At 40.7% G+C, this 26,168-nt stretch overlaps 2 protein-coding genes across 2 annotated transcripts in view; both read left to right on the top strand.

Moving 5' to 3' along the window:
• ipo7 (importin 7) lies at positions 1–19,077 on the top strand. The gene is made up of 25 exons (XM_019886644.1): positions 1–252; positions 1,996–2,077; positions 4,945–5,098; positions 6,350–6,508; positions 6,577–6,733; positions 7,857–7,946; positions 8,045–8,139; positions 8,213–8,297; positions 8,399–8,533; positions 8,841–8,940; positions 9,038–9,114; positions 9,250–9,366; positions 9,778–9,867; positions 10,027–10,192; positions 10,294–10,454; positions 11,113–11,241; positions 12,989–13,055; positions 13,208–13,333; positions 13,464–13,561; positions 13,645–13,740; positions 13,847–14,067; positions 14,818–15,026; positions 16,296–16,502; positions 16,595–16,711; positions 17,851–19,077. The coding sequence occupies exons 1-25, from the start codon at positions 169–171 to the stop codon at positions 17,946–17,948; spliced, it is 3,120 nt and encodes a 1,039-aa protein (XP_019742203.1). The 5' UTR covers positions 1–168; the 3' UTR covers positions 17,949–19,077.
• An 866-nt stretch (positions 19,078–19,943) lies between these two features.
• swap70a (switching B cell complex subunit SWAP70a) overlaps positions 19,944–26,168 on the top strand; it is a 12,595-nt gene continuing 6,370 nt past the window's right edge. The window contains exons 1-7 of the mRNA XM_019886650.1: positions 19,944–20,113; positions 21,301–21,441; positions 23,100–23,273; positions 23,357–23,581; positions 23,879–24,025; positions 25,120–25,228; positions 25,491–25,672. Of these exons, the coding sequence (XP_019742209.1) occupies positions 19,952–20,113; positions 21,301–21,441; positions 23,100–23,273; positions 23,357–23,581; positions 23,879–24,025; positions 25,120–25,228; positions 25,491–25,672 (1,140 nt within the window). The 5' untranslated portion in view covers positions 19,944–19,951. The remainder of the gene's footprint in view (positions 20,114–21,300; positions 21,442–23,099; positions 23,274–23,356; positions 23,582–23,878; positions 24,026–25,119; positions 25,229–25,490; positions 25,673–26,168) is intronic.

Raw genomic sequence — 26,168 nt, 5'->3', positions numbered from 1 at the left:
ACATTTGGCGCTGATCTATCCGGGTACTTCATTCGCTTCTTCCTTTCGCGCCGGGTAACCGGAGAGCTGTGCGTCCATGTGCGCAGTGCCTGGGAGCTGATAAGACATCTGAAATAGCCTCAATCCGAGCCAAGCAAGCACGTTTTGGTTTTTTCTCCCCACCCAGCGATGGATCCCGAGGTTTTGGTCGAGGCCCTCCGGGGCACCATGGACCCCAACCTGCGAGAGGCGGCGGAGAGACAACTCAGCGAGGTAAAGGTTTCCAACTTGGGCTTTTTTCGTGGCTGATGATGGCGCGGTCTCACTTCGGGCCTCGGCTCATAACATCAAGATGATACGATTGCACAGGCTGGACTTTGTCACCGTAACCGACCCACTGTTACAATTCACTCTTTCGTGACACCACACAAGTGAATGGCAGGTCGCCTTAAATCTCGGTCATGTTGTTTTGTGTTCTTCGTTCATCGCCAGCTCAATGAGCCAGCTGTGCGGCTAATTTGCTAACCTAGCCGCCTCGTCTTGTCCCCCCCCAGCACCCCTTCAAAAGACATGGTAGCTTAGCACGCACACGTGTAGTTAAAAGTAAATCGTGTCAACAAAATGTAAAAAAAAATCGAAGAAACAGTCGCCATTTAGCGCATCGAAGAGAACCAGGGGCTATTGGGCTAACGATGAGCTAAATTAGTAGGGGTTTCTTAGCTGCTGCTCACGTGTCACTGACAAGCCGAGTAGCAATGACATATCGAGTCAACGTCGACATAGTTTATATTCGCCAGATACAGCCAGTACTTTCGATACTCATTAGGCACGACGACATGTTAAAATAACTTTTTTTTTTGTGAATGTCTTGGAATATGTTTGACCGAAGTCGGGTTGACGACAGGTTAGCGACACGCATTGCTTCGGGCAGTAGAAACGTTGGCTCCTCTGTTGTTTTAAAACCCACGTTTGCTTCCCACACTGTTGATAATCAGCAAAGTCTATAAACAAATGTCATTATTTGGGTTCGTTCCATATTTTAGTATTTGTGTGGGGAGTTGCGTAACGAAACTAACTTGTTTACACTCCTTTGCTGTCGTCGTGTTACCACGATATTAAAAAATAACTTTAATACCCGTATGAACGGAAAACAAATGTCATAAAACGTAGACGTGTGATAACCAGTACCAATTTTCTTGATGCATTTTAATGTTTGGATACTGAATGAAGCAATATCATTAAAAACCTAAAACATAATTGAACTGGGAGTCGCAGCTTGGAGTAACAGAACCTTACTTGAACTGTTGGACGTGCTAATGTAGCTCAGTTTTTGCTGTCAAATATCAGTTACGTGTTTCCCTGTTCACTGAAGAGCCATTTTTAAACATGGTTGTGATTCACTATAGCTGTGATGGTGTCCATAATGCAGCTGGCAGCAGGTCCAAATTTGTCATTGTGCTGGTCGAAATTCTATACTTGTCATCAAGTTGTGCAGCTAGCGAAAAGCACGTTGTCTGTGGGAGGATAGAGTCCTGCTCAAGTACATGGTTTCTAAATACAGACATGTGCTTAGTCATGGGCTGTTTTTTTTTTTTTTTTTTTTTAAATGGAAGATGGCCAGGTGACTGAGTTAGCAGTACAATTTAAAGGGAATGTAGAACATGGGTTTCATCATGTCAGAGGATAGCTGTACACATTTAGGTCATGGGTGTTCTTAAATGAAATCTACAAACCAATTTTAGCTGTATTGTGCCACCTACACATCACAGATTTATCAGTGACTGAATGGGTGTTTGTCCATGTGCACTGCCTTGTCTCTCTGTATACACTGCGATTGGCTGGCAACCAGTCCATGATGTACTCAGCCTTTTGCGTGGTTTCAACTGGGATAGGGTCCAGCGCACCCGTGATCCTAGTGTGCATATGTGGTAAACAAGATGGATGCGTGCTTGATGGAGATAGAAGTGCCTCTTTTTTTGTATGTGATGATAAGTTATTTCCATTTCTGATGTACAGGGTCACACCCAGGTCAACTTTTTATCCACTCTGCTGCGCATCACCATGACTGATCAACTGGATTTGCCAGTCAGGCAAGCAGGTGAGTGTTTAGTACAATATTTATCTTCTCTGTCAACTGTTTAATATAACACTATGGATTAAACCTAAACTAAAAAGTAATGGGGTGAGTGAAAAAGAAAGAGAAGTTGAGGTGTTACTATTACCACTATTTCAAGCGCTACTAATTCATGTGGGAAGATTTTAGAAGCCATTTATTTGCAGTTGAATTCAGTATGAAGCAGTAGGTTATACAGGAGATCCTGTAAAATATAAATTAAATCTGGAACCTCATTTATAGGGGTGTCCCGATCACACTTTTTTGAAGCACCAGAGTCTTGAGTCAGAGTTCCGATCTGATACCTCGACAATGCATTAGGAAGAAAAGAGGGTCCATCTGATTTTTCTCAAATATAAAAATATATTGAAATTATATGGACCATTCCACCAAATCACTGAGAATTGCTTTTTGTCCCTCGGCACTCTATATTTTTCCTTAGTTTCTTAGGCACTAAATTTGATGACATAAAAATGCGTGTTATATTTTTTTGTGTACTGAAACTCTTCATGGGTTGTTTGAATTGAAGGCTAACTTTAAACCGTTTATATCAATGTGCATGATGCTTTAAAAATATATTTTCAAGTAATTGCCTGGGGTCGCAAATGGCCCCAATTTGATGGACTTGCCTGAATAAGTTTTAACACAGAATGAGGCAATCCTCAGTTTGAGTGCATTTGATCTTTTCAGTTGTAAACAATAAATTCACATCGTTACTTATTGGCTTGTGTATGTCCATGCAGCTACCAAGTTATCGGGTATGTGTGCGATTTCTCTCATCTTGAAATGACACTATTGATTCATGACCTTGTTAAATGCAACCAATGGGGAAACAAGCAAACTTGTCACCAAATAATTTAGACTTGTTAAACTTATTTTTGAAGTTATGTGGTTTGGACGTGTTACCATTGGTAACCTGTCTGTCACTCTCTTGGCTATTAAACAATGCCCTTTAGTGAGGAGGCCTCTTTAAGAGCATCTTTCGTCTTGCCTATCCCTCCAAACAAGCTATGAAGACAAACCCGCCGCTGTGCCTCTGCCTGAAGCAGGGCTGAGCATGGCGGAAGTGTTGTGTGTGTGTGTGCCTGTGTATGCATGCGCGTGCAAACCGAGATATGATTGTACAATTTGGCAAGATATTTGGATTCTTTTGTAGCTTTGTGACCTTTAATGTTCAGAAAATGAAAAAAAAAACTATTTTTTCCCCAGTCCAAAATGACGTGACCCCCTAAAGTTTTGTTTGAAACTGTTTTTTCCTTATTACAAATTTATAATTAGATTATTAGTTCCAGATTAAAACTGTCCTCAACGGATACAATTATCTATATAGGATTTAGTATATTTGTGTGGTTAGTACAACTCTTCCGGGCAGCACTGTTTTCGCGCAGTACAGCAGTGGCATGTAGGAGGGTCCCGATACAAGTTTGTCACTTCTGACACAATTCCGAGATTGCAGCCGAGAGTACTGTCTGATACCAATATCAGTCCGATGGGATATCAGCAGGAGTGATATATGCTTTTATTTATTTTTTTTTAAGATGAAATGTTAGAATAGACTTGATGTGAAGTGTTACTATTCAAACAAGAGAATAGTCAGCAACACTAGGCATAAGAAAATCTGGCCCATTTATTCCCCCAAATTTTTTTTGCATAAATTCACCTTCAAACATGCCCATATACTGACTATACTGGACTAACATAAATGTGAAATATATAACACCAATAAAGTCAATATTTGAGAGTTTTCTCCAGGTACTCCGTTTTCCTCCCATATTCTGAAAACATGCATGGTAAGTTAAGTGACAACACAAAAGTTGTCCTAGGTGTGAGTATGAATGGTTGTTTGTCCGGGTGCCCTGTAATTGGCTGACAACCAGTTCAGGGTGTCCCCCGCCTACTGCCTAAAGACAGCTGGGACAGGCTCCCCTGGCCCCCCATGAGAATAAGCGGTTCGGGTAATGGATGGATGGAAAACAAATTATACTCTTTGAGGTGCAAAATAACAATACAAGTTTAATTCAGTACATTCCAAATCTCGGGTTTGTTTTTGTTTGTTTGTTTGCATTCATGCTGCTGGATATAAGAGCAGGAATGGAGACTGGAAAGGACTGCTTGTATATGAGTATTAACATTGAAGATTTTGCATGAAAGACCAATATAATCCGATACCATCCTTTTGGCCGATATCAGATTGGGACACCCCAAATGGCATGGAAACAGGAGTTGAGAGAGGGAGGGATGGATGGATGGATGGATACTGTGCAGAGTAGCCAGGACAAGGAAGTGTTTACAACTTATTTCGCAATAAATACTGTTTTCAGTCATTGTGTAAAATGAGTTTGGATCTAATAGCATTTTTAAGAGCATTTTTTTTCCATGATCAATGTGCAGAACATTTTTAGAAAACCCAAGGGCATAAAACTTTAGTCAATAAATCAGTCAATACTGCAATCATAAGAATAATAACAAGAAACAAGAACACGGCAGTCACTTTAAATTTTTTTATTTTTTGTAATTTGTTTTTTGGTAGGCTGATTTCTACCGAGCCAACACTGTTGGTATTTGCCCGCTTTCTAATGTCTGCCTCTCATGCGACACTCCATTTACAACGCCCCCACCCCCATTACCTCATTCTTTGCCACAGAGACCAACCCCCACCCCGTGCACATAATATACCATGATACCATCTGTGTGTCACATTCAAAATAAAACACAGATTAAAGGTCTTTCAATCCACGGGACGAGATGAAAAGTATTGTTTACATTTCTATATCTAGGTGTTTGCACACATGTTTAAGCATTGTCCATTGTCCTGCCTCCTAACAGTTTTTTTTTAATCCCTTTCAACATAGGTGTTATTTACCTTAAGAACATGATAACTCAGCACTGGTGTGGTGGAGATGGTTCTTCCACAGAGACGCCTGTCAACAACATCCCTGATGAAGACAGACAATTCATTCGAGACACCATAGTGGAGGCGATCATCCACTCACCTGAGCGCATCAGGTGACTACACACGCATCTATTTTAATATATTATACTGCATTGGTTCCCAAAAACTGGTCATGGTAATTTGGTCCCAGGTACAGCTGGCCTAAAAACCACCGTCCCTATCATCTTCCAAAGGGCGACATAAGTAGGTCTATGCGATTATATAATCAAGAATCCTGATATTACGATGAGCAGCTGTGAACATATACACGATCAGACGCTGCGAAAATGTGCGTGACAGCAGCCAATCACAGTCTGGCTTCTCCATCTCTACTTTGGTTTGCAAGTTGAAGAAGTAAACAGACATTAAAAGATATAGTAAACAATGACCAAACATGCAGCTAAACGCGCAGTTGATGGGCATCCATGACTTGGTGTCATCTTGCGAAGATGAGCTAATTTGACAAGAGAAGTTCCTCACCATCGCTCGTCTGAGATTTTCTCCAGAGCGACATGGAGTGAATTAAACCAATGTGCAAGGTATATCCTCAAAAACGGGCATTCCAACAATCCTGTTGAATTATTTGAACAAATACCACCAAATGATGATGTGGGAAACATGAAAATGTGAGCGGTTTCCACAGCCTGCTTAAGTAGAAAGCATTTTAGCCGCTACCGGCTAGTGTGCTTCCACCAGACCAAAGCAGCAATCAAGTCGTCTTTTGATCATCCACATGTGCAAACAGTAATGATGCTGACGTATGATGTACATTTGTGCCAATAAACTAGTTTTATCTAATTTAGTTCTCTTTTTAAAATGATTATTATTATTATTATTAATGGGATCATTCATACGCAAGCTGCTGATGACCACACCTCCTGCTGAGTCACTCATCGCGCAGCAAGTCAACAGCCAGCAAACTTTAAACTCTCACTTGCTGACGCCTACATCACTCACCAGGCACTCAGCCTTTTATATCCATACACCTCAAAGTCACAGATGCTACTGGAGAACGTGAAGGCCAAAATTTCTGCACCTCATGCACGTTGTTGCTTTTTAAAAACACAGAATACATTTTTGTCTGTTGAGTCAACCCATTCTTAAAATATTGAATAGCTGCAGTCCTATTATAGTTTATAATTCAACGCAAGTGTTTTTGTCAGACTACTGCATCTCTGTGGAGGGTGGATGCATATACCGGTACTTACTTCAACGTGACGTGGGAGCTCCTACTTTGTGACGTTTCCTACTAGGAGGTCTGAAGTTTCAAATGTTTAATATTCTGAAACCACTGCATCAAACCTATCTATTTTTACTTTGGACAGGGTCCAGTTGACAACGTGTATCCACCACATGATCAAGCACGACTACCCCGCTAAGTGGACAACCATTGTGGACAAAATTGGCTTTTACCTTCAGTCTGACAACAGTGGAGGATGGCTCGGCATCTTGCTTTGCCTTTACCAGCTGGTGAAAAACTATGAGTGAGTCAGTGTACCATCAGATGGGAAGCAACTGTCATGCTCGAGGCTGACTTCTCCATATCGAACAGATACAAGAAGCCTGAGGAACGTCAGCCCTTGGTCGCTGCCATGCACATCTTCATGCCCATGTTGAAAGACCGTTTCATCCGGCTTCTCCCAGATCACTCCACCGACTCTGTACTCGTACAGAAACAGATCTTCAAAATCCTCTATGCCCTTTTCCAGGTAACACCACATTGGTGCTTGGGCCCTGGGAAAGGGCTACGTTTTGAAAGCTTGAATTTATATTCTATTGTAATTGCAAACACAAGGACATACATTTTTGAGAAGAGTAATAATCACATGGAGCCCCATTATTTCTCACAGAAATAAATCATGATCATTGGACTTGTTCTAACAATGATGAATATTTTGGAGACTGGGCTCGCTCACGAAGAATAAAAATTAGCAGATAACTGAAGCCCATCCATTGAAAATGAAAAAGCCTGAAGATTCTTGATTAAGGTGTGATACACCTCCAAGAAGTAAATTTCCTATGAAAGATGGGGAGTGCCTCCATTACAGTACAATAAATACATTAATTTTTTTTTTATTACAGTGGAACCGCTTTTCAACATACCCTGTTCACATTTCGAAGTCGCCATTTGTCAATTTTGCTTCCAACGAACACCTTTATAACATAGTCTTCATTATAACGACCAGATTTTTCCCACAAAATAGTGACGAGGCCTTCGTTAGGACGAACTGTGGAAAGCTAACTGATGCCACAAACCTTGCTTATAAACAAAATGTACAACGTGGGATTCCCCTCCGTTGCTTAACAACACTACTGACTGGGTCCATTGTTGTACTTTCTGCCGCAACTCGCGTAGGCACGTCGCGGTAATATGCTGTAAGTCAAAAATTAGTCAATGAGGTAGTGGCACTAGAGATTGTTTTGCATTACTTCCATCTACTCCTGTTGTAAACCGTGAATGGTGTCATTTATTGCAGATTTTTTCTTTTTTTGTATTTTACATACATATTCTCTCTGTTCAGCTAAAGCATTCAATCTCAACAATTTGACCACACGTTGGGCAGAATATTAATATCTATACTCATAAACCTCTCCATGAAACATATGCATTGTCCGCCTCTGCTTTTGAAAAGTTTTTTGTGGCCTCATATGTATCAAATTGTTGTAAACTAATAACTAGCCATTTTAGAGCTAGGGCTACTGCTGCAACTATAAAGTGCTGGAAAATCATCATCTTCAACGTGCATTGTTAGAGTGGTCTGTGTTTATGACAAACCGATTTTATTAAAATCTGTGTGAGAAGTATTTGTGACTTTTCTTTCCTCTGCACAGTATAACCTCCCACTGGAACTCATCAACAGACAAAACTTGACAGAATGGATGGAGATTCTCAAGACCGTAGTAGATAGAGATGTCCCCCCGGTGAGAGCTTGAGTCGCCGTGTCGCTTTAAAATGACAAATGATCTCTTGCACATACGTATATCCTCTTCATCCACTGGCTTGGCTGTTTTTGTTTCAGGAGACATTGCAGGTTGAAGAAGAGGAGCGTCCCGAGCTTCCTTGGTGGAAGTGTAAGAAGTGGGCCCTTCACATCTTAGCTAGGCTATTTGAAAGGTACAGATCTCATTACAGTCTTAACATGTAATTGATGTCACTTTCAAACACTGCAAGTTAATTTAATTTGTAGATACGGAAGCCCAGGCAACACTACCAAAGAGTACACAGAGTTTGCGGAACTTTTCCTCAAGGAATATGCAGTGGCAGCTCAGCAGGTATGGATTAGGAGCTGTGACGTACTGTATGCTCCGTCTCGCTGGCCAAACGCTGGATTGCAAGTGATCTTCAAGCCATTTGTTCGTTCCTCTGCTTTTAGGTGCTGCTGAAAGTCTTGTATCAGTACAAGGAAAAGCAATATGTGGCTCCCCGAGTACTCCAGCAGACGCTCAACTACATTAACCAGGGGATAGCCCATGCTCTCACATGGAAAAACCTCAAACCACACATTCAGGTAGGCCATCAATGTGACGCCGTTTTGATTCTTGGTTTGGAAAGTCTTTGTTATATCATAAAAGAAAAATGTTCAGACAACAGAATATTAACAATTGTAGATTGGCATTGGAAGAAACTAAGAATTTCATAGACACAATTTCCTGAACATAAAGTGGATCTTTTGCTCATTAATTTGTGTGCAAATGTGCCCATGATCAAAAATATTTGGAATGCTCAGACAGAAAAATGGAGACAACAAACAGGAAAGTTTGTGTACTTTCTCTCCTCACGCTGCCCTGATTCTCACTTCTGTCTTTGTCTTACAGGGCATCATTCAGGATGTGGTTTTCCCTCTCATGTGCTACACAGATGCAGATGCGGAGCGCTGGCAAGAGGACCCCTATGAATACATTCGCATGAAGTTTGGTAAGCAAAGGAGATGACAGGCAGGGTCGTTCCTTAAGAAATTTATGAGCTCACTGATGAGGAATTCGTTCAATTCAATCACTTTTGTCCACTTCAGATGTATTCGAGGACTTCATTTCTCCTACGACAGCCGCCCAGACGCTCCTCTTTACTGCCTGCAATAAACGAAAGGAGGTCAGTTTATCTTCCTTTTTCCCCCTGATGATTTTACTTGATGTTAATGAATGTTCAGTAGTTGTAAAGGCTAAATGAAACCCATCATAACCCTCTTTGGCAGTAATATGAGCATTTGTTTTTTATTCTGTTAAGGTGCTGCAAAAGACAATGGGCTTCTGCTACCAGATTCTCACTGATCCTGTCACTGATCCCAGGAAAAAAGACGGTGCCCTCCACATGATAGGCTCCCTGGCAGAGATCCTGCTCAAGGTAAATTGCATCTCATCCCATCTTTTAAAACTGACTGGCCCTGACAAGATCATTGGCAAGCATTCTCACCCTGACAAAGCTTATTTCATAGTAGACAAATTATGGTTACAAAACTGGAAATGTGGATTTTTAGCAAAGTATTGGATACAGTATCTGATACTGTATGCTGATGTTGAAGGATCTATAAAGTTTCATTTTATAATCATTTTACTTTGCCAACATACCCAATCCTCTTTTCCTCTGATAAAATATTTATTTTCTCAGAATCCCTATCATTAACTATTGCTTTATGTACATGTCATTGTAATTTAGGGTTTGATCTCATGCAGCTTTTTTCGATTGACATTTTCACGGTGAAGTGGTTTGCCTTGAGTAAAATGATGACTTGATCCCCCACACCCCCTTTCATAGAAAAAGGTTTATAAAGACCAGATGGAGTTCATGCTGCAGAATTATGTCTTCCCCCTGTTCCGCAGTGACCTGGGCTACATGAGAGCCAGAGTAAGTGATAAACTGAACAGTTTGGTTTGTGCATTAATAGTTGTGAAAAATTATAAATGAAATCTCAAACTGTCATTTTGAATTTTCTCTGTGACATTATTTTGTGTGTATCCCTTTTTTTTTTTACGTTTTATACCTACCTGCTAAACCTCATTGTAGGCATGCTGGGTGATACAATATTTCTGTGAGGTGAGGTTCAAAAGTGACCAGAACCTCCAAAATGCTCTGGAGCTGACCCGCCTCTGTCTGATCAATGATAATGAGATGCCAGTAAAGGTGGAGGCTGCCATTGCCCTGCAGGTTCTCATCAGCAACCAGGACAAAGGTGATCACAGATGCCGCTTCTACGACTCTTGTATATAATTTGGGAGTAATTAAGGCCCCCTTGACCTCTTGTGTCACTGTATTTTGCCTTTCTTCCCTCAGCCAAAGAATACATAACACCCTTCATTCGGCCGGTAATGCAGGCATTGCTGCATATTGTCAGGGAGACAGAAAATGATGACCTCACCAACGTCATACAGAAAATGATCTGTGAATACAGCGAGGAGGTCACGCCCATTGCAGTAGAGATGACTCAGCACCTGGTAAGCATCTGCTGTTTTTTTTTTTTTTTTTTAAGCTTGTGGACATGATTGACTCTCAGGTTGAGTTTATGCGGCAATTAATTATGAAACAATTAATCGAATAACTTGGGAAAAATTCAATTGCAGAAAAAAGTTGAAGAAAAATCTGCCTCGAAGTTTCAAAGTGATCATTTTTCCTCAACTCATGTGAATGGCAGATTGTTGCATCTTTCAATGTAGAAATAAATTGGCGCCACCACAGTGTGCCAGGGGGAAAGAGTGCATACAAATGTCTGAAGTTTGGGATATTTTCACACTTAAAAAAAGTGCACTGTGTCCATGAAAAATCAGAATGAGTCAACGACAGAATGTCTATGATTTTCAACACAAAATACGTTTGAGCTAATATAATATAGTCCACCCTCTCTAGTTAGAACTTAGTGTAATGTCCTCTCCAATGGTCAAGGCACTCGACAGTACATAACGTTGGCGAACCGTTAACCAGTCAGGCGTTAACCTGAGCTCACAACAATCCACTGTGCATTGTAATTCACTGGCTCCCAAGTCACTCACCAGGCATGCCTCACTTTTTAAAGCCACACTCCCTCAGTCACAGATTTTATTGTGTGAAATGTACTGCACACAAATGATCACAAATCTCTCGTTTGCTCTCTGGCAGGCTATGACATTCAACCAGGTAATTCAGACTGGGCCTGATGAGGAGGGAGGAGATGACAAAGCTGTGACGGCTATGGGCATCCTCAACACTATTGACACCTTGTTGAGTGTGGTGGAGGACCACAAAGAGGTAAGCAGCAAAGCCTCTGAGCAGGCTGCCTACGCATTATCACACAAAGACACACGCACGCCAGTCTTCTCTTGGTCCCACATCCTCTAGTTTACTGTCGCCTTTCTGCCAACACAATTCAGCCGCCCACCAACTCCTTGGAACATGTTCTTTTCTCGCTATGTTCTAAACACTCATTCAGGCAGTAGATGCAAATAATTCTGGGGCCCACTGCCGGTATGTCTATGCTGTTAGATGTTACAAAGCCTTGCGCTCCAGAAAAAAAAAATTACTGTTTCATCAAGGTTTCTCTCACCAAGTGTTGCAATACATTACATGCATGTTTTAAAGCAGTGGTTCTCAGCTTTTTGTGCCCCACCTCTGGGATGAACTTAAAAATGCTCTCACACCTGCTTCAAAAGTAATATCTGATGTTCATATGAGTGCAAATTTGTATCAGCTCATTCACTGGCAGCTATTGTCTGAGTTTGCCAGCCGTTATAAAGCAGTTTATGACTGATCTTTCAAGTGCTGCAGAAAATTGAGTGCTGTGACAAAATAAAGAGCCAACCTTCCAAAAGAATACTACTCTTTAATCAAGAAAAAAGGTTTTCACTGCACTTTCCACTGTTTAGTCACGAGCAGTATAACACTGCTTGGTTTCACCAAAAACATACATTTCTAACACTGAACAAAACAAGGTGCGTGTGTGTGTCTAAATTAATCTGATAAACTAACAGGATAATCGATTACACCGTTGTACACCAACACCCCAAAAGAAAAAAAAAGTAGCTAACATTTTCTTGCGCAGTTTTGGTTGTTGAGACATGGACATTTACTCAGATTTCCATGTAAACGGACAGTTTGTTCATGCACATCATACATGTGTTCAATATACAACTGTCCATGCAAAAGTTGAAGTAGCTATTCATAACAAACTAATAGCCTATCAAAACGGCCACCCAAAAAAAATAAATAAAAATAGCATTTAGTGTCTAGCTAAAACGAGAGCATATGGGGCAAAATGAATGATGCCAATGTCTTCGATATGAAAACCCGATCTGGAAAATATCTGTCAGTCTTGTTGGATAGCGAGCAGCTCTAAAATTGAAAATGTGTAGCCAACCCAGCCAAGCCGTTCTCACTCATAGATGACCGCAATCTGCGGTATAAAACCCTGATTGGAACACCCCTAAATGTGTTATTTAGAAATGTGATCTGAAGGGGCACTGACTTGCTGCATGCATCAAGTTGAATTCCCCCGCCCCTTTTTTTTTTTTTAAACAAGGCATTCTTCATTCACTCTATGAACTGCATAAATCTTGTTTTTCCCCAGTCATAACACACTTTCATCTACCTATGGCAACACACTCTGTTTATACCATACACATACATACTCTATTTGAATGTGAGGCGTTTAGGCTTGTCGGACGTCCGATATGTTGGCATAATCTGTCCCTCATAATCGATAAAACAACCTGAGATTTACTTCTCACCCTTTATCTTCTACTCAAAACCTCTGCTAATCTCAAATCGAGAATACTTCAACACAGCCATGTCCAACCATTACAGTGGTTTACAAACCAATGAGTAATGAGCTTGTAAATAGCCTTTTTAATGCTACGTGTTACGTGGCCGGAATTTAAAAAAATCAAATGACTGATCCAATATTTGTATGCAAGCTTCTCCTATGACAAAACGTTCCAAAATGTGACTTAAAGCACCTCATGTGTTGATTTGACACCAATTGCCTTCTAACCTTGCGCAGATCACACAGCAGCTGGAGGGCATCTGTTTGCAGGTGATTGGCACCGTGCTGCAACAACACGTAATGGGTAAGTTGTGGCCAGTTCTTCCTGATCAACCACATTCTGTCTGGGCTTTGCTTTCAACACTTAATGGCATGTTGCATGCTTGGTGTGGGACAGAGCGCTAGAAAGAGAAGAAGGAGAGACCCGTTTTCATTTTGTTACTTAACATTTTCCAGAGTTTTACGAGGAGATCCTGTCATTGGCTCACAGCTTGACTTGCCAGCAGGTGTCACCACAAATGTGGCAGCTCCTTCCACTGGTGTATGAAGTCTTCCAACAAGATGGATTTGACTACTTCACAGGTTCACACCCTCGAACAAGCACCTCCTGTCAATGCACACCGATACTCCAGATCCACACCGGGTTCCCTGTTGTAAACTGCCCCATGGTTGCCACCACTTTTGTTTGACTAACACTTAATTTCAATTCCAGACATGATGCCTCTCCTTCACAACTATGTAACCGTTGATACAGACACCCTCCTCTCAGACACCAAATATCTGGAAATCATGTATGACATGTGCAAAAAGGTAATACGCTGCAAACAACTTAATGTTCAGAAGCAGCGTGTGTTGTTAACGGAAGGTTACCAATTGTTTTTGACCCCACCAAGATCCTGACAGGTGATCCAGGTGAAGATCCCGAGTGCCATGCAGCCAAGCTTCTGGAAGTAATCATTCTGCAGTGCAAAGGTCGAGGGATTGACCAGGTCCGTTTATGTACAGCTCATGATTACACTTGAGATTCACAGTACCAAAGTTTAATCTACACAGTGCATATACCACCCCAAGTAATTATTTTGTGTGCAATTACAGGTTGTGCCCTTGTTTGTGGCTGCGGCACTGGAGCGTTTGACACGGGAGGTGAAGACCAGTGAGCTGAGGACGATGTGCTTGCAGGTGGCCATTGCCGCACTTTACTACAGTCCACCTTTGCTCCTCAACACTTTGGAGAATCTGCGATTCCCCAATAACACAGAGCCAATCACGAACCACTTCATCACCCAGTGGCTCAAAGATGTCGACTGCTTCCTTGGGTAAGCCTTCTTTCTACAGCAAAAATGCTGTAATCCAGCTCGCATAGTTGACCGGCTGCCAGGTGTTTCAGGGGGTTATCATGACTAAAAGGAATATAAGCAAAGCGGATACCGACTTTATTGAAAAATTGACAATGTTCAATCACCACCTCTTCTACTGTTGCTCTTCAAACTGATGCATTGAATTCCTCTTAAAAAAATCCAAATTAATTTAGGAAAACTGACATAAAATGCCGCATCCAAGCAGGTACCCTCCAGTGGAAAACCTATAATGTTTATTTTATTTATTTAGTTAAAAAACATAAATAGCAGCACTGTGTCTCACAGTTGGGTAATTCAAGGGTTCAAATCCCTGCTGAAACATTTTCCTGTGCATGTTCTCCTTGTACTTGTCTGGGATTTTACCAGGTTTTCAGTTTTCGTCCCACTTGTCAAAAACATGCCTCTTCGGTTAATTTAAGACTAAATGACTGATAATTGTGAAGTTATTAGCCCATACGTGCCCTGAGATTGACTGGCTATCTTTCCGGTGAACCGCACCTGTCGCCCAAAATCAGCTGGAATAGGCTCCAGTTAGTTGTGACACTAATGAAGACTAACAGTACAGTAAATGTTTGAATTGGTATGTCATTAGCGTTGGGAGAATGTTCTGTGGGATACATTGGTAATCTGAAATCTTCTCATTTCAAGCTCGGTCTACATAAATAGTATCTAGATTTTTTTTTTGTTGGTGTTTTGTTTTGTAAACAGCCTCCACGACAGGAAGATGTGCATCCTGGGCCTCTGTGCTCTCATTGACCTGGAACACAGGCCCCAGGTCATCAACCAAGTTGGCGGTCAGCTTCTTCCAGCAGCCATCCTGCTCTTCAGTGGCCTCAAGAGGGCGTACGCATGCCGAGCAGAGCACGAGAATGAGGATGATGATGACGACGATGACGAGGATGATGATGATGAGCATGGTATGATTTGACGATGAGGGTTTTCGTTGGCCTTTTGCTAGCTAGGGATGAACCCATAGCACTGTTTTCAGACAGTAAGAGTACAAGTAATTCGAGTACTTGCTGACCGTAGTACCGGCACTTGATAATGCCATTACTGTTTGATGAAAATACATAGAACAACATCGCTACAAAGCTGCTGGAATATAACTTTATTTTTCGCAGTGTTATAATAATGCATACCTGGGATAAGGATAGACCGATTACACTGGTTCTTGGCAAATCAAAATCAGAAATGGCTTTGCGTCTCTAAACAATTTTTTGATGACAAAAAAAAAATACGTTTTTTTTTTTCCTACCACATCGGGTTATTTGCATATTTTTGTTTTTAAGTATGGCCTATAAGGCTTGGGCAAAATGGATTTTTACCATGCAATGTAATTCATAACGGACATTTGAGGGAAAAAAAATACACCTTTTGCGCAACCTTATCCATAATTCATAAATATTACTAAATACATTATTGTATGAAATATTATTATTATTATGAAAACCATTGTGATATAAAACAGTAGTAGTCCGTGGACCGCTACCGGGCCATGGCCCATTTGGGACTGGGCCACACGAAGCCAAACCTGTGAGCAAATTTATTCCATCAGCGCCAATATTCTTCATTTCTGCACATATTGGCATCGACCTTTTAACGATATTTATAATTACATATGGGTGAAAAGGCCTGTACCCAAAATGTAATGAGCAATACACATTGCGTCTATGATTAATTTGAAATGGTTTTTTTTTTTTTTTTTTTTTTTTTGCGAGCATTAGATCGAAGATGGGTTCGAACTCTGCATGTGACAGCTCTTTGCATTCATGAAAAACTGCCCCGAGGAAATGAAGACAAACACTAATAACATGTATTTTCATTCTTTGTCTAACTGGTTTTACTTGCTTCCTTGTGCGATTTATTACAAAGAACTTTTCATCCACACTTAATTTTGTTACACTTCATTGTTTGTATTATTTATACTTCACTGGTTAAATATTATACCGTGTATTTTGTGTTCAAACCTCCTAGGCTCATTTGTTTTAAATTCATGATTTTTTTTGGGGTCAAAATTACTATTTTAAAAAAAAAGTTTGATTAAAAAGAGATTTTGTTACTCAATTTACTTTTACAAGAGCAAGACGTGCTGTATCTGCACCAATACAGTGCATCCCTAATTACTGTACGTCTGGAAAGCGCTTTGGTGTTTCGAGTGATGGTTTCAACCTTTGTTCTGTTTGTAGCTGAGCTAGGCAGCGATGAGGACGACATTGACGAGGAAGGTCAGGAATACCTGGAGATGCTTGCCAAGCAGGCCGGAGAGGACGGAGACGACGAAGACTGGGAGGAAGACGATGCGGAGGAGACTGCACTCGAGGGCTACACTACTGCTGTAGACGATGAAGACAACTTGGTGGATGAGTACCAGATCTTTAAAGCCATACTACAGAGTAAGGCAGCCACTCAAATGCAACGAGCAGTATCGCTTTCACTCTCTGTAAGTTGCATGCGTCACATTTGAATGATCGGCACTCTTCCGCAGGTATCCAGACGCGTGACCCGGCGTGGTACCAAGCACTAACTCAAGTACTTGATGAAGAACAAGGGAAACAGCTTCTTGACATTGGCACACTTGCAGACCAGAGACGGGCAGCACATGGTGAGTGTGCAGTTGGTTTCCAGTCATTAAAAGGAGATTTCGCAGATTTATTATGTACCACAGGCACACGACACCGCCTGGCAGCGCAAAGTGCCAATGACAGGGAGCCCACTGTGCTTCACACCCTCACTTTGAGTAGCGTTAAGATGATGCGAATCGGGGCCTACAGTCGAGCTAATGATAGCCAAGATGCATGTTTGTGGAGGCTCCTCGTAGTTGCTCTTTTTTATTTTATTTTTTGTACTATTTCCTTGCTTGTGCTGCGAACATTTGCTACACCCGCCAGGAATCTAGAGAGACTGAAGAGTGCCTTTCATTACTCGCATAACAGACCAGGATGACAGCGAGACCAACATACATGCCTAAAACAGATTTCCCACTGGACCACTTCGTGCATCAACTCGCTTTAAATACAGATATCTGTCATTTCCCATCATATGAGACATGCTTAACTTGCACCCTTTTTAGAGTGATGATTGTGCTGTATAACATGTATAATATACTTAACATTACTGAGAACAGTCCAACAAATGTTAAAAAAAATAATTCTTCTAATATAATTACATTTATGTAATTCATATTCTTAGTTGTTCGTTTGGAGATGTAAATGTTATTTTTTGCGGACCGGTGAAAATATTTGATCACTGCAACTTGTGTTGTGCTAAGATGTAACATGTGTGACTTGTGTTTCAGCAAGCTTGAACAAAGTAATGACTTGACTCGACTGAAGTTTTGTGGTGACACAACTCGCTTGATTTCCACACGCGTGCGTGCACACACCCTTTTTCAGTAACTAGTGACTTGAAACTTGAAGGCACGTATAAACCTTTTGTCATCCAATGGAAGACATTTTCTGCATATCATTTTACACCGCTTGCATAGATGTCAGATGTATATTTCCGATGAATTAAAAAAAAAAACAATAGTAATTAATAATTCTTTGAGAATACTTTTTGATCTCATTCTTTCACTTTTAACTCAACAAGACATAATTGATCTTCACAATAAGTCAAATGTGTACCAAACCGAAAACGGCGACCAGAAAATGGAGATACGAACCGAACCGTGGGTTGCGCACATGCCCATTTGATAGGAAGTAACACCTTGTTGTAACTAAGCTTTCTCCTTTCAACTTTCAGAATCCAGGATGATCGAGAAACATGGCGGATACAGGTTCACAGCGCCAGTGGTGCCACCTAGTTTTGACTTTGGAGGCACCACTCCTGGAATGAATTGAGTCACCATCTCTACTTTTTATTACTCTGTGACTGATTGTAGTGAAGTGAAAAAAAAAGCTTGTGTTGTTCCCTTAAGTAGTGGTTCCAGAACTGGTTCTTCTCAGTCATTCTTCAATCTTATCAAATGGGGGAAATAGCACGAGAAGATGCGGGAGAGCAACCAAAATGCAACCAATGGCTGGGGAAAACAAACCAAGAACTTGAGCACGATGCAAGAGGAAATGCTCTGAGCAACACTGTCTTCTGGAGTCCAGTGAAGAGGGCTGTCACGATGACAACTCTTTTCTGTAATTTTTTTTTCTCCCCACTGAAACAAAATTGGAGGATTAACCTTGAAATTGATAATGGGACTAAATATTACATTATCACTGTCTTGGCCACATGGCCGTAAAAAGATTATACCTCTGGTAGTGGTGATCTGTTGTTTTCAGCATAAACGGTCCGGTTTATGTACATACAAGCCAAGGTTATTGATTTTTCAAGTAGCCTTGAAAAGCAACCAGAGGCGTTTATAAGGTGTCAACAGCTGTATTCATATGTAGCATATTGGATACTTCACAGCGCTATGCGATGCCTGATCTCTGTAAATTAATGACTAGCACTTTCATATTGTTCAGGTCTCCTAGCCTTCTGTATCAGACTGCAATTTTTTTTAAGAATTGAAGACTATTTAAAATGAACTCAGCTGTAAGTTTGTTGCCACAGCTGCTTGTCTGCATACAGAGCGGATCCGGGATTGGGGGGGCAACTCGGAAAAAAATTCTGCTAGAGGAGAATGTTCTTGGTGTTCAGTATGGCTAAGAGGACAGGTGTTTGTGAGCACTGAAAAGTACAGTTGATTACATTACTGAAGCATGTACAATTGGACTTTACATAAAGGTCTCAAGCATTTGGTTGATGTATGGATGAACCATCTATATAACAACATATTAAAAACAAAGCTAAGGGAATGTATGTCCCACACGTTTCGTTACTTTCATTATGCGATCATGGTTTTTCTTTTTTTTTTTTTTTTTTTTTTTGTATTATACACTCACTGGCACAAATATAGCAAGTATCAGTTTGACTTTGAAAAATAATGCTCACTAGTATTTGAAATAATTAAAAAGGATCTATGGCCAATGATTATCCCACAGCATCTGTTTTTCATCAACAGCGACCTTGGCATGAACACAAATTAATGTCCATTCTTTTGACAACTGACACACCTGTCCCAATAACCAATTTTGGAACTTGCTGTACTTCCTCCATTCCATAGACTGCTAAAAATTGTAAAACTATAGCACTTGTTTATTTGGTATTTCCGGTAAAACACTCCTAAGTACTCTGCTGAAAAAGGAATCCAGATAATATAGATGCATCCCACATAATCTTAGGCCAAATGTTATTTACGTAATTCATAATAGAAACACTGCATGTTTCATCACATTCGCGCCATTTTTATTGTGGCCAAAATTAAACGTCTTAAGAAATTAGCAAGAATCCACTTTGAATGGAGAAATCAGGTTGGAATTTGCTCTCTTTAAAAAGTATCTTCATGTGTTGAGTGAATTAATGGATCTGACTTGTTTGATTTGACCTACAAATGGCTATTCAGAATTTGAGGATAATTTCTTCCTCCGAAATGTCAAATAGTGCATTGTAAGCACGCGACCTGAGATAAAACTAAACAATCTAAAGCAGTGTTTCTTAACATTTATATGGTGAAGGTCCGCGTTTCACATTTTATCACTTTACTAAAATAATGCGCCTAGTCATTTATTTTCCGGAAAAATTGAACCAAGTACTCAGTTTTGATTTCAATTCAGGGTACAATTGACTGAACTGTTAAACTAATAATGTAGCCGGTTTTGACCAGAGGTGGCCTTTATAACGGGCCGTTTCATGCAAAAAAAGATCTTAGCAGACGTAGTGTTCCAAACGTAGCACAAGATGGCGCTATCACCAAGCTTTGTCGGGCAGGACAAGAGACGGGAGGACGGCACCACGAATAGACTCGCACATGCATGAACTGCCAAGAGGCACGAACCCTCGAACACACTCACGGGCTCCCAGACTTGAGAGTGAAATGTGGTTTCGCGAAGACCTTTTAAAGTCCATATGGCACGCTTTCACAGCCCTGGACGTGGACCAGCGTGGGAAAGTGTCCAAGTCTCAGTTAAAGGTGAGCGCCATCCCATTGCTGCTCATCGTCGCGTTTCATTCAATTAACTAATTTTTTGTACATGATAACATTGCACACACACGAATGTAAGTATTGTGGCTTGTTAACAGTTAAAAAAATAATACAGGTGCTTACAGTAAACGTACTTTTCCAGCGTACATAACCAGTTGTAGTCTCTTTAAATAATGGAATTGATTGATTGTCGAACACAGGTAACATTTTCCTTTCAAACAAGTTTGACTCACAAGCCAAAAAAAGCGCTCTTAAAACCATCTTCACAAAAATGGGACATGATAGCAGGCTGTCCTAGACAAGGGCACATTAAGAACTAATTGTCCACATATCTAGAAAACAACAAGTCTGCCATCTACTGCGAAATCAGAAAGTTTCCACTGATAGGTTGAATAAACATTAACTTCTTCATCCGGATTTAAAGTACCATGGGACTGCAGTTATAGGATATTATTATAATCAGTTATTATATCCGTTATTTTATCGAATAAAAAAGCAAAAAGAAAAAAAGTGTTGTTCATTGTTTTCCCAAAGAAAAATCTGATGTTTGCTACTGTCTTATTTTGATGAAATAGCCGTAATAAGGTATCAGCTTTTATTGAGGACTACATAAATGAGAAAATATAGTAGTTACTGTTGATGAGATACTAAAAATCAGCATTTGGACAATGTTAAGATAATGACTCTAAAGGATTCATCGATTAATTTGGTTCATTCTTGATTAGTTGTTGATTAAATGTTGCACTTCTAATACTGTAAATTGTAGTGTTTATACACACCCGTTCAGAAACATTTGGAAAGAAAAGCCGTTTTCTATTTTTTTGTATTATGATTGTTTTTAATACTTTGTATCTTCAATCAGCACTTGTAGACCAGCCTGCGGCATACTTTGCAGTTTTTCTGTGAAAGAGTCCACCATCCCATCAACTGTCAAATGTATGACTGCTGATGCGAAGACGCAGCCCTGTATCATAGTTCTCATGGTAACTGCTCAAGAAGTGACATTTAATTCCGCTCAATGTTTCTGAGAACAGAACGGTGTCATTGCTTGGTCAGTCATGCCTGAATAAGGCCTCCCTATTTTGCATTTGCGTAACCGTAACACATTTACGCTCTTGAACACTTTTGTGTTCATATTGACACAGTTGAATATGTTCTGTGTGCTTTTTTTTTAGGTGCTGTCTCATAGCCTGTGCACCGTCATGAAGATTCCTCATGACCCCTTGGCTCTCGAGGAGCATTTTAAAGATGATGATAAAGGGCCTCTCTCCAACCAGGGCTATATGCCCTACCTCAATAGGTTCATTCTTGACAAGGTGGGGCAGTTCTCAGTGAATGCACTCTCTCAACTAGTCAAACTATTTCTATAAATCGAGATTATAGCCTGACTGAAATGTACTCTGATAAACATGTCTCACATGATTAAAAGTTCATTTGACAAGAGTCCTCTAAATAACTGTAATAAGTGTAACCTTTAACTGGAACGTCGAAAGCCGAACGCATATCCCAAATTTTAAACCGTCTTTTCTAATTAGAAATTATGAAAATAAAAATCATCTGCTCTCTAGTCTTGCAACAATCATATAAACTTCACCTGTACAAGCATTTTTTAAAAATAACGTTTTGATATTAACTATCATCCATTCATCCGTTTTTTTTAATCAGCGTATCCTCATGAAGGTCGCGGGTGTGCTGGAGCCTATCCCAACTGTCTCCGGGCACAGAGAGACAAACCTCCATTCGCGCTCACGAGCACACCTCGTGTTCACTACCGTCAATATTAACACGTGAAACTTTTATTATTATCATCATTCATTTTATTTATAAATGACAAACATATATAACGATGGTGAGTTTCAAACCTTTCATAAAGGAGACATGATCATTTTTTTCTCACAATTTCATGCAATTCCCAGGTGCAACGTTTCTGTTACGTACTTTTGTTAAAGTATGCCAAGGGTCAGGAATTATAGCACAATTTAAAGTAACTCTTTTTGTCTTGATGCAATTAGCCTCTTTTGAGGGGGTGGTCAGTCTCATACAAGCGAGCCCATGCCTATCCAGCATCACATACTCCTAAGCCAGTGACGAGCATGTATTTATTTTGTTACCATGATGACTCGGTGCAGAACAAATGATGGCTGCACTTTGAACCCTGAATCTAAAATAGCGAGTGCCAACTTCAATGCACAGACTTGCCACCAAAAAGACAGCGTGCGATGTGTTTTTCCTCACAGAGGTAGCACTTCATCGGCCGCACTTCATTGGCCTTTTCAATCCAATGGCCGTTAAGAGATCGATTTCAACCCGCGTTAACGTCAGGGAGCTATGTATGTCTATTTTTAAAATTTCAGTGAAACTTATCAGATATGCTGCTGAGCCTGGTTTTATCATTCTTCTCTTCCATTGTAATCAAAAAGGTAGCACGGTTATATCCTTTCATCCATTTTTTTCTGTACTGTGTATCCATCTTGGGAACTAATGCGACAAGAAGTACATTTGTAGTAAGACATAGCTGCAAGTTTAGTCCTCTCCAGAGCCGTTTCTCACTCATTTGAAGCAAAATGAGTGAGGTGCCATAGTTTCTCTCTTTGTAGTTGGAGGCTGTTTACTTGCTTCTCCCTGCTGGGCTCTGACTTGAATTAAAATGAGGCCTTTTAACTGCTTTGGGGAGTTGCACAAACACTGGAGACTCCTTGAGGTAGATTTGCAAAGTTGCAAGAGTTATCGCTGTCTTTACACGGATAATAATACTCAGTTTGGATTAGAAAAGTGCAAATATAACAAAATGTTTGTTTGTTTGTTTGTTTTTGTGTGTTATACGAATAAAATGACACACCATCATACTAACTGGTGTTAGTCATGTTTTCGATTTGATCAAAACAGAGCATTGTCATCTTTGTAAAGGCATCGTTGTTAAAACGGTATCGTCACTAGCGTGTAAGTACCGAATTCTGCTTTTTTTCAAGTGCAGGTACAAGAGGATTTTGATGTGCTGGAGTTCAACAAGATGTGCTGGACGCTGTGTCACAAGAAAAACATCTGCACAAGCAATCTCCTCATTTCAAACTACGACGCCTTTAAAATCTGGTGCATTTTCAACTTCCTTTCTGAAGACAAGTACCCACTTGTCATTGTGACCGAGGAGGTGAGAGGGTCTTGCTTCTATCTGCTTCCTCTCTCTTATTATATTTGCGCTTTAGCTTCTGAGAGTTGCCACCGTGTCTTTAGTTGGAGTACTTCCTGCAAAAGCTAACGGACGCCATGGCGAGCGGATGGAGCGAGGAGAACCTTTCGGATGCCAAGCTCCAGCTGAGCAGCAGACGCTTCCTGACCGTGTGGGAGATGATCCAACTGGTGGGAACAGGTGCCTTCAGCAAGGGCATGCACCAGCAAAGTCTTTCGATGGGCATCAACGAGGTCTTCCAGGAGCTCATACTGGACGTGATAAAGCAGGTCGGAACTGAGAGGTCTACGATGACTTGTCAATGCAGAGAATTAAATCTTTCGTCTATCTCATGGGCAGTGGTTCTGAAATTGATGACACCGAGTGCCATCTATACAATACCCGACGTCATGACCAACATGAATGAACATAGGTAGTTTGGCAGTATTCCTTAAAAATGAATTTCGCATGATTGGAAGCCACTGCCACAACAAATCCCACACTGTGCCAGCCCATTCTTTCCCCCAGTAAGTGACTCTTAAAATATTATTAATGTCTACTGATGAATGCTGTCTGTGTATTTAAAGGGCTACATGATGAAAAAAGGCCATAAGCGGAAGAACTGGACAGAGCGCTGGTTTGTGCTGCGACCCACCTCAATGTCATACTACCTTTGTGAGGATCTTGTTGATATGAAAGGTCACATCACACTGGAACAAAACTGCTCCGTGGAGGTACATTATCCCACGTTTTACTTTGTGCGATGGTGAACGGCAGAGCCGAAACACGATCAGAAGCCTAAATTTCAACATAACCTTGACATTCCTATTTCTTGACATTTCATTCATTCCTAACAGTCTCGTCCCTCCACTTCGTAGCATTTCTCTTGACTGCGCTGCTTCAGCAGTGTGTTTGCAAATGTTATTTATTTATTTTGGTCCAATTCCATTTCAGTCTGTATGTGTTGCCATGCCAATTTCCTCTGCACGGGGCCTTCAGAATGACTTGTGTTGGCTGATATGACTTAAACCAAGGGTGTCAAACACTTTTTTGTCATGGGCCACATTGTAGTTACTGTTTCCCTTGAAGGGGCCGGTATGACCATATAAAGAAGTCAAGAATAACGGTTTATTCAATTATTGTTTAACTTACTGTAATGAGGGTTTGATCACTAGAAAATGCTTATAATATCTCTCTTATTTATTCCATATGAGTATTTGAAATTACAGATTTGAGCAAGCATCATAGAAGTTGACATGTAGGATTTGCTTTCGCGGGCCACATAAAATGATGTGGCGGGCCAGATATGGCCCCCGGGCCTTGAGTTTGACACACGTGATGATTCATAGTGTGACTGTTTCTTTAACCAATCAGATTTGGCCCTTTATTGGTTGGTCAGAGGAAAACTTGGCTCCAGCAAAGTGTGGCTTGCAAAAAAATCCACAACAATCTGCACACATGAATAATTTAAGAATCAGCATCACTTGCCGCCATTTAAAGTGCCACTCATTACAGTTCAGCTGTCGTAATAGGCTTGGCATGACATTTTTATTTATTAATTTTTTTTTTTTTGCTTTCTAGCTCTAAGCCTACAGGTTTTGTGCTAACACTGACTGACATTTAGAACTCATCATAATTTCCTCTACCTTGACTAAGGCCTATGTAGACTTTTTACGATAGAGTATACACACTGCAGTTGCATGCTTTTATATTGCTTTTTTTTGGTTCCATTTGAGTAATGGTTTATCTAATTGCGATGTTACAGTGGTGGAATTAGGAAGTGGATAAAAAACAAAAAAACAAATAGAAATAACGTTCTCTCCTAAAGTCTCTCCCAGACAGAGAAACAAAGAAATGTCTGTTCATCATCAAGTGCCCCAATAAAAGCTTTGAGATCAGCGCATCTGATAAAAAGAAGAAGCTGGAATGGATTCAAGGTAGAAGACGTTCATTTCCACAATGAAGAGACTGAACAAAGTCACCGGGTGCTATTTTTGCCTTTCGTACTTATTTTATATGAAACATGATTTCAACGCACACTGAAAATTGAATAAATTGTTGAGTTGAGTTGGGTTGTCTGCCAAGGAAATTCCCAACATTATTCTGTAACCGATTTGTTTGCGAGAACACAAGTCATTTCCCCGCCGCTTTTTCTGTGAATATTTGACTGGAGCTCCGTCTCCCTTTATCACCTGGCAGCTATTCAAAGCTGCATCCAGCTGCTGAGGTTGGGGCTGCCCTCCCCTCATCGCGAGGCCAGGCTGAGGCGCCGCGAGCTGCGGCAGAGGCAGCGGGAGAAGGACGACGACCTGGCCGAGAGGATGAAGCAGCTCCAGGCGGCCAACGACAGCAACCAGATGCAGCTGGACGTCATGAGGAAGGTGCCGCTTTGATGACACATTGACAGAGAAATAGAAGTTAGTCACAGATTCCATTCAGAACTCGGTCTGGAGTGCTTTACTGCAGCGTGAGTGCCACACACGAGGACGCACTGAAAACAGTGTAGTGTACATATTTCTTTTTCGACTAACCCACTATTTCTTTTAATCCAAAAAAAGTTGAAACTGGCTGAATGTATGCTTAGCTGTAAGCTTCATTCGAGTGAACGAAGTACATTTCCTTGGTATTTTATTTCCGTGATCATTCATACGATGTATTTGTGAATCAAATGGAAATGACATCAAATGTCTTGTTTAAGTCTGCTTTATTTCTGTAGCGTCAATTGAATATGGACGTGATCTCAAGGCAGATTCCATTTCAAACAGTCCAGGATTACACTGTCAACCACACACACACACACACACACACACACACACACACACACACACACACACACACACACACACACACACACTAAAGAGGGAAAAGAAAACTCTA

The sequence above is a fragment of the Hippocampus comes genome, unplaced genomic scaffold (assembly GCF_001891065.2).
Source record: "Hippocampus comes isolate QL1 unplaced genomic scaffold, H_comes_QL1_v1.1 scaffold261, whole genome shotgun sequence".
In the NCBI taxonomy this organism is placed as follows: domain Eukaryota; kingdom Metazoa; phylum Chordata; class Actinopteri; order Syngnathiformes; family Syngnathidae; genus Hippocampus; species Hippocampus comes.
Note: the sequence above shows the minus strand (reverse complement) of the source record. Positions and strands in the feature narration are given on the sequence as shown.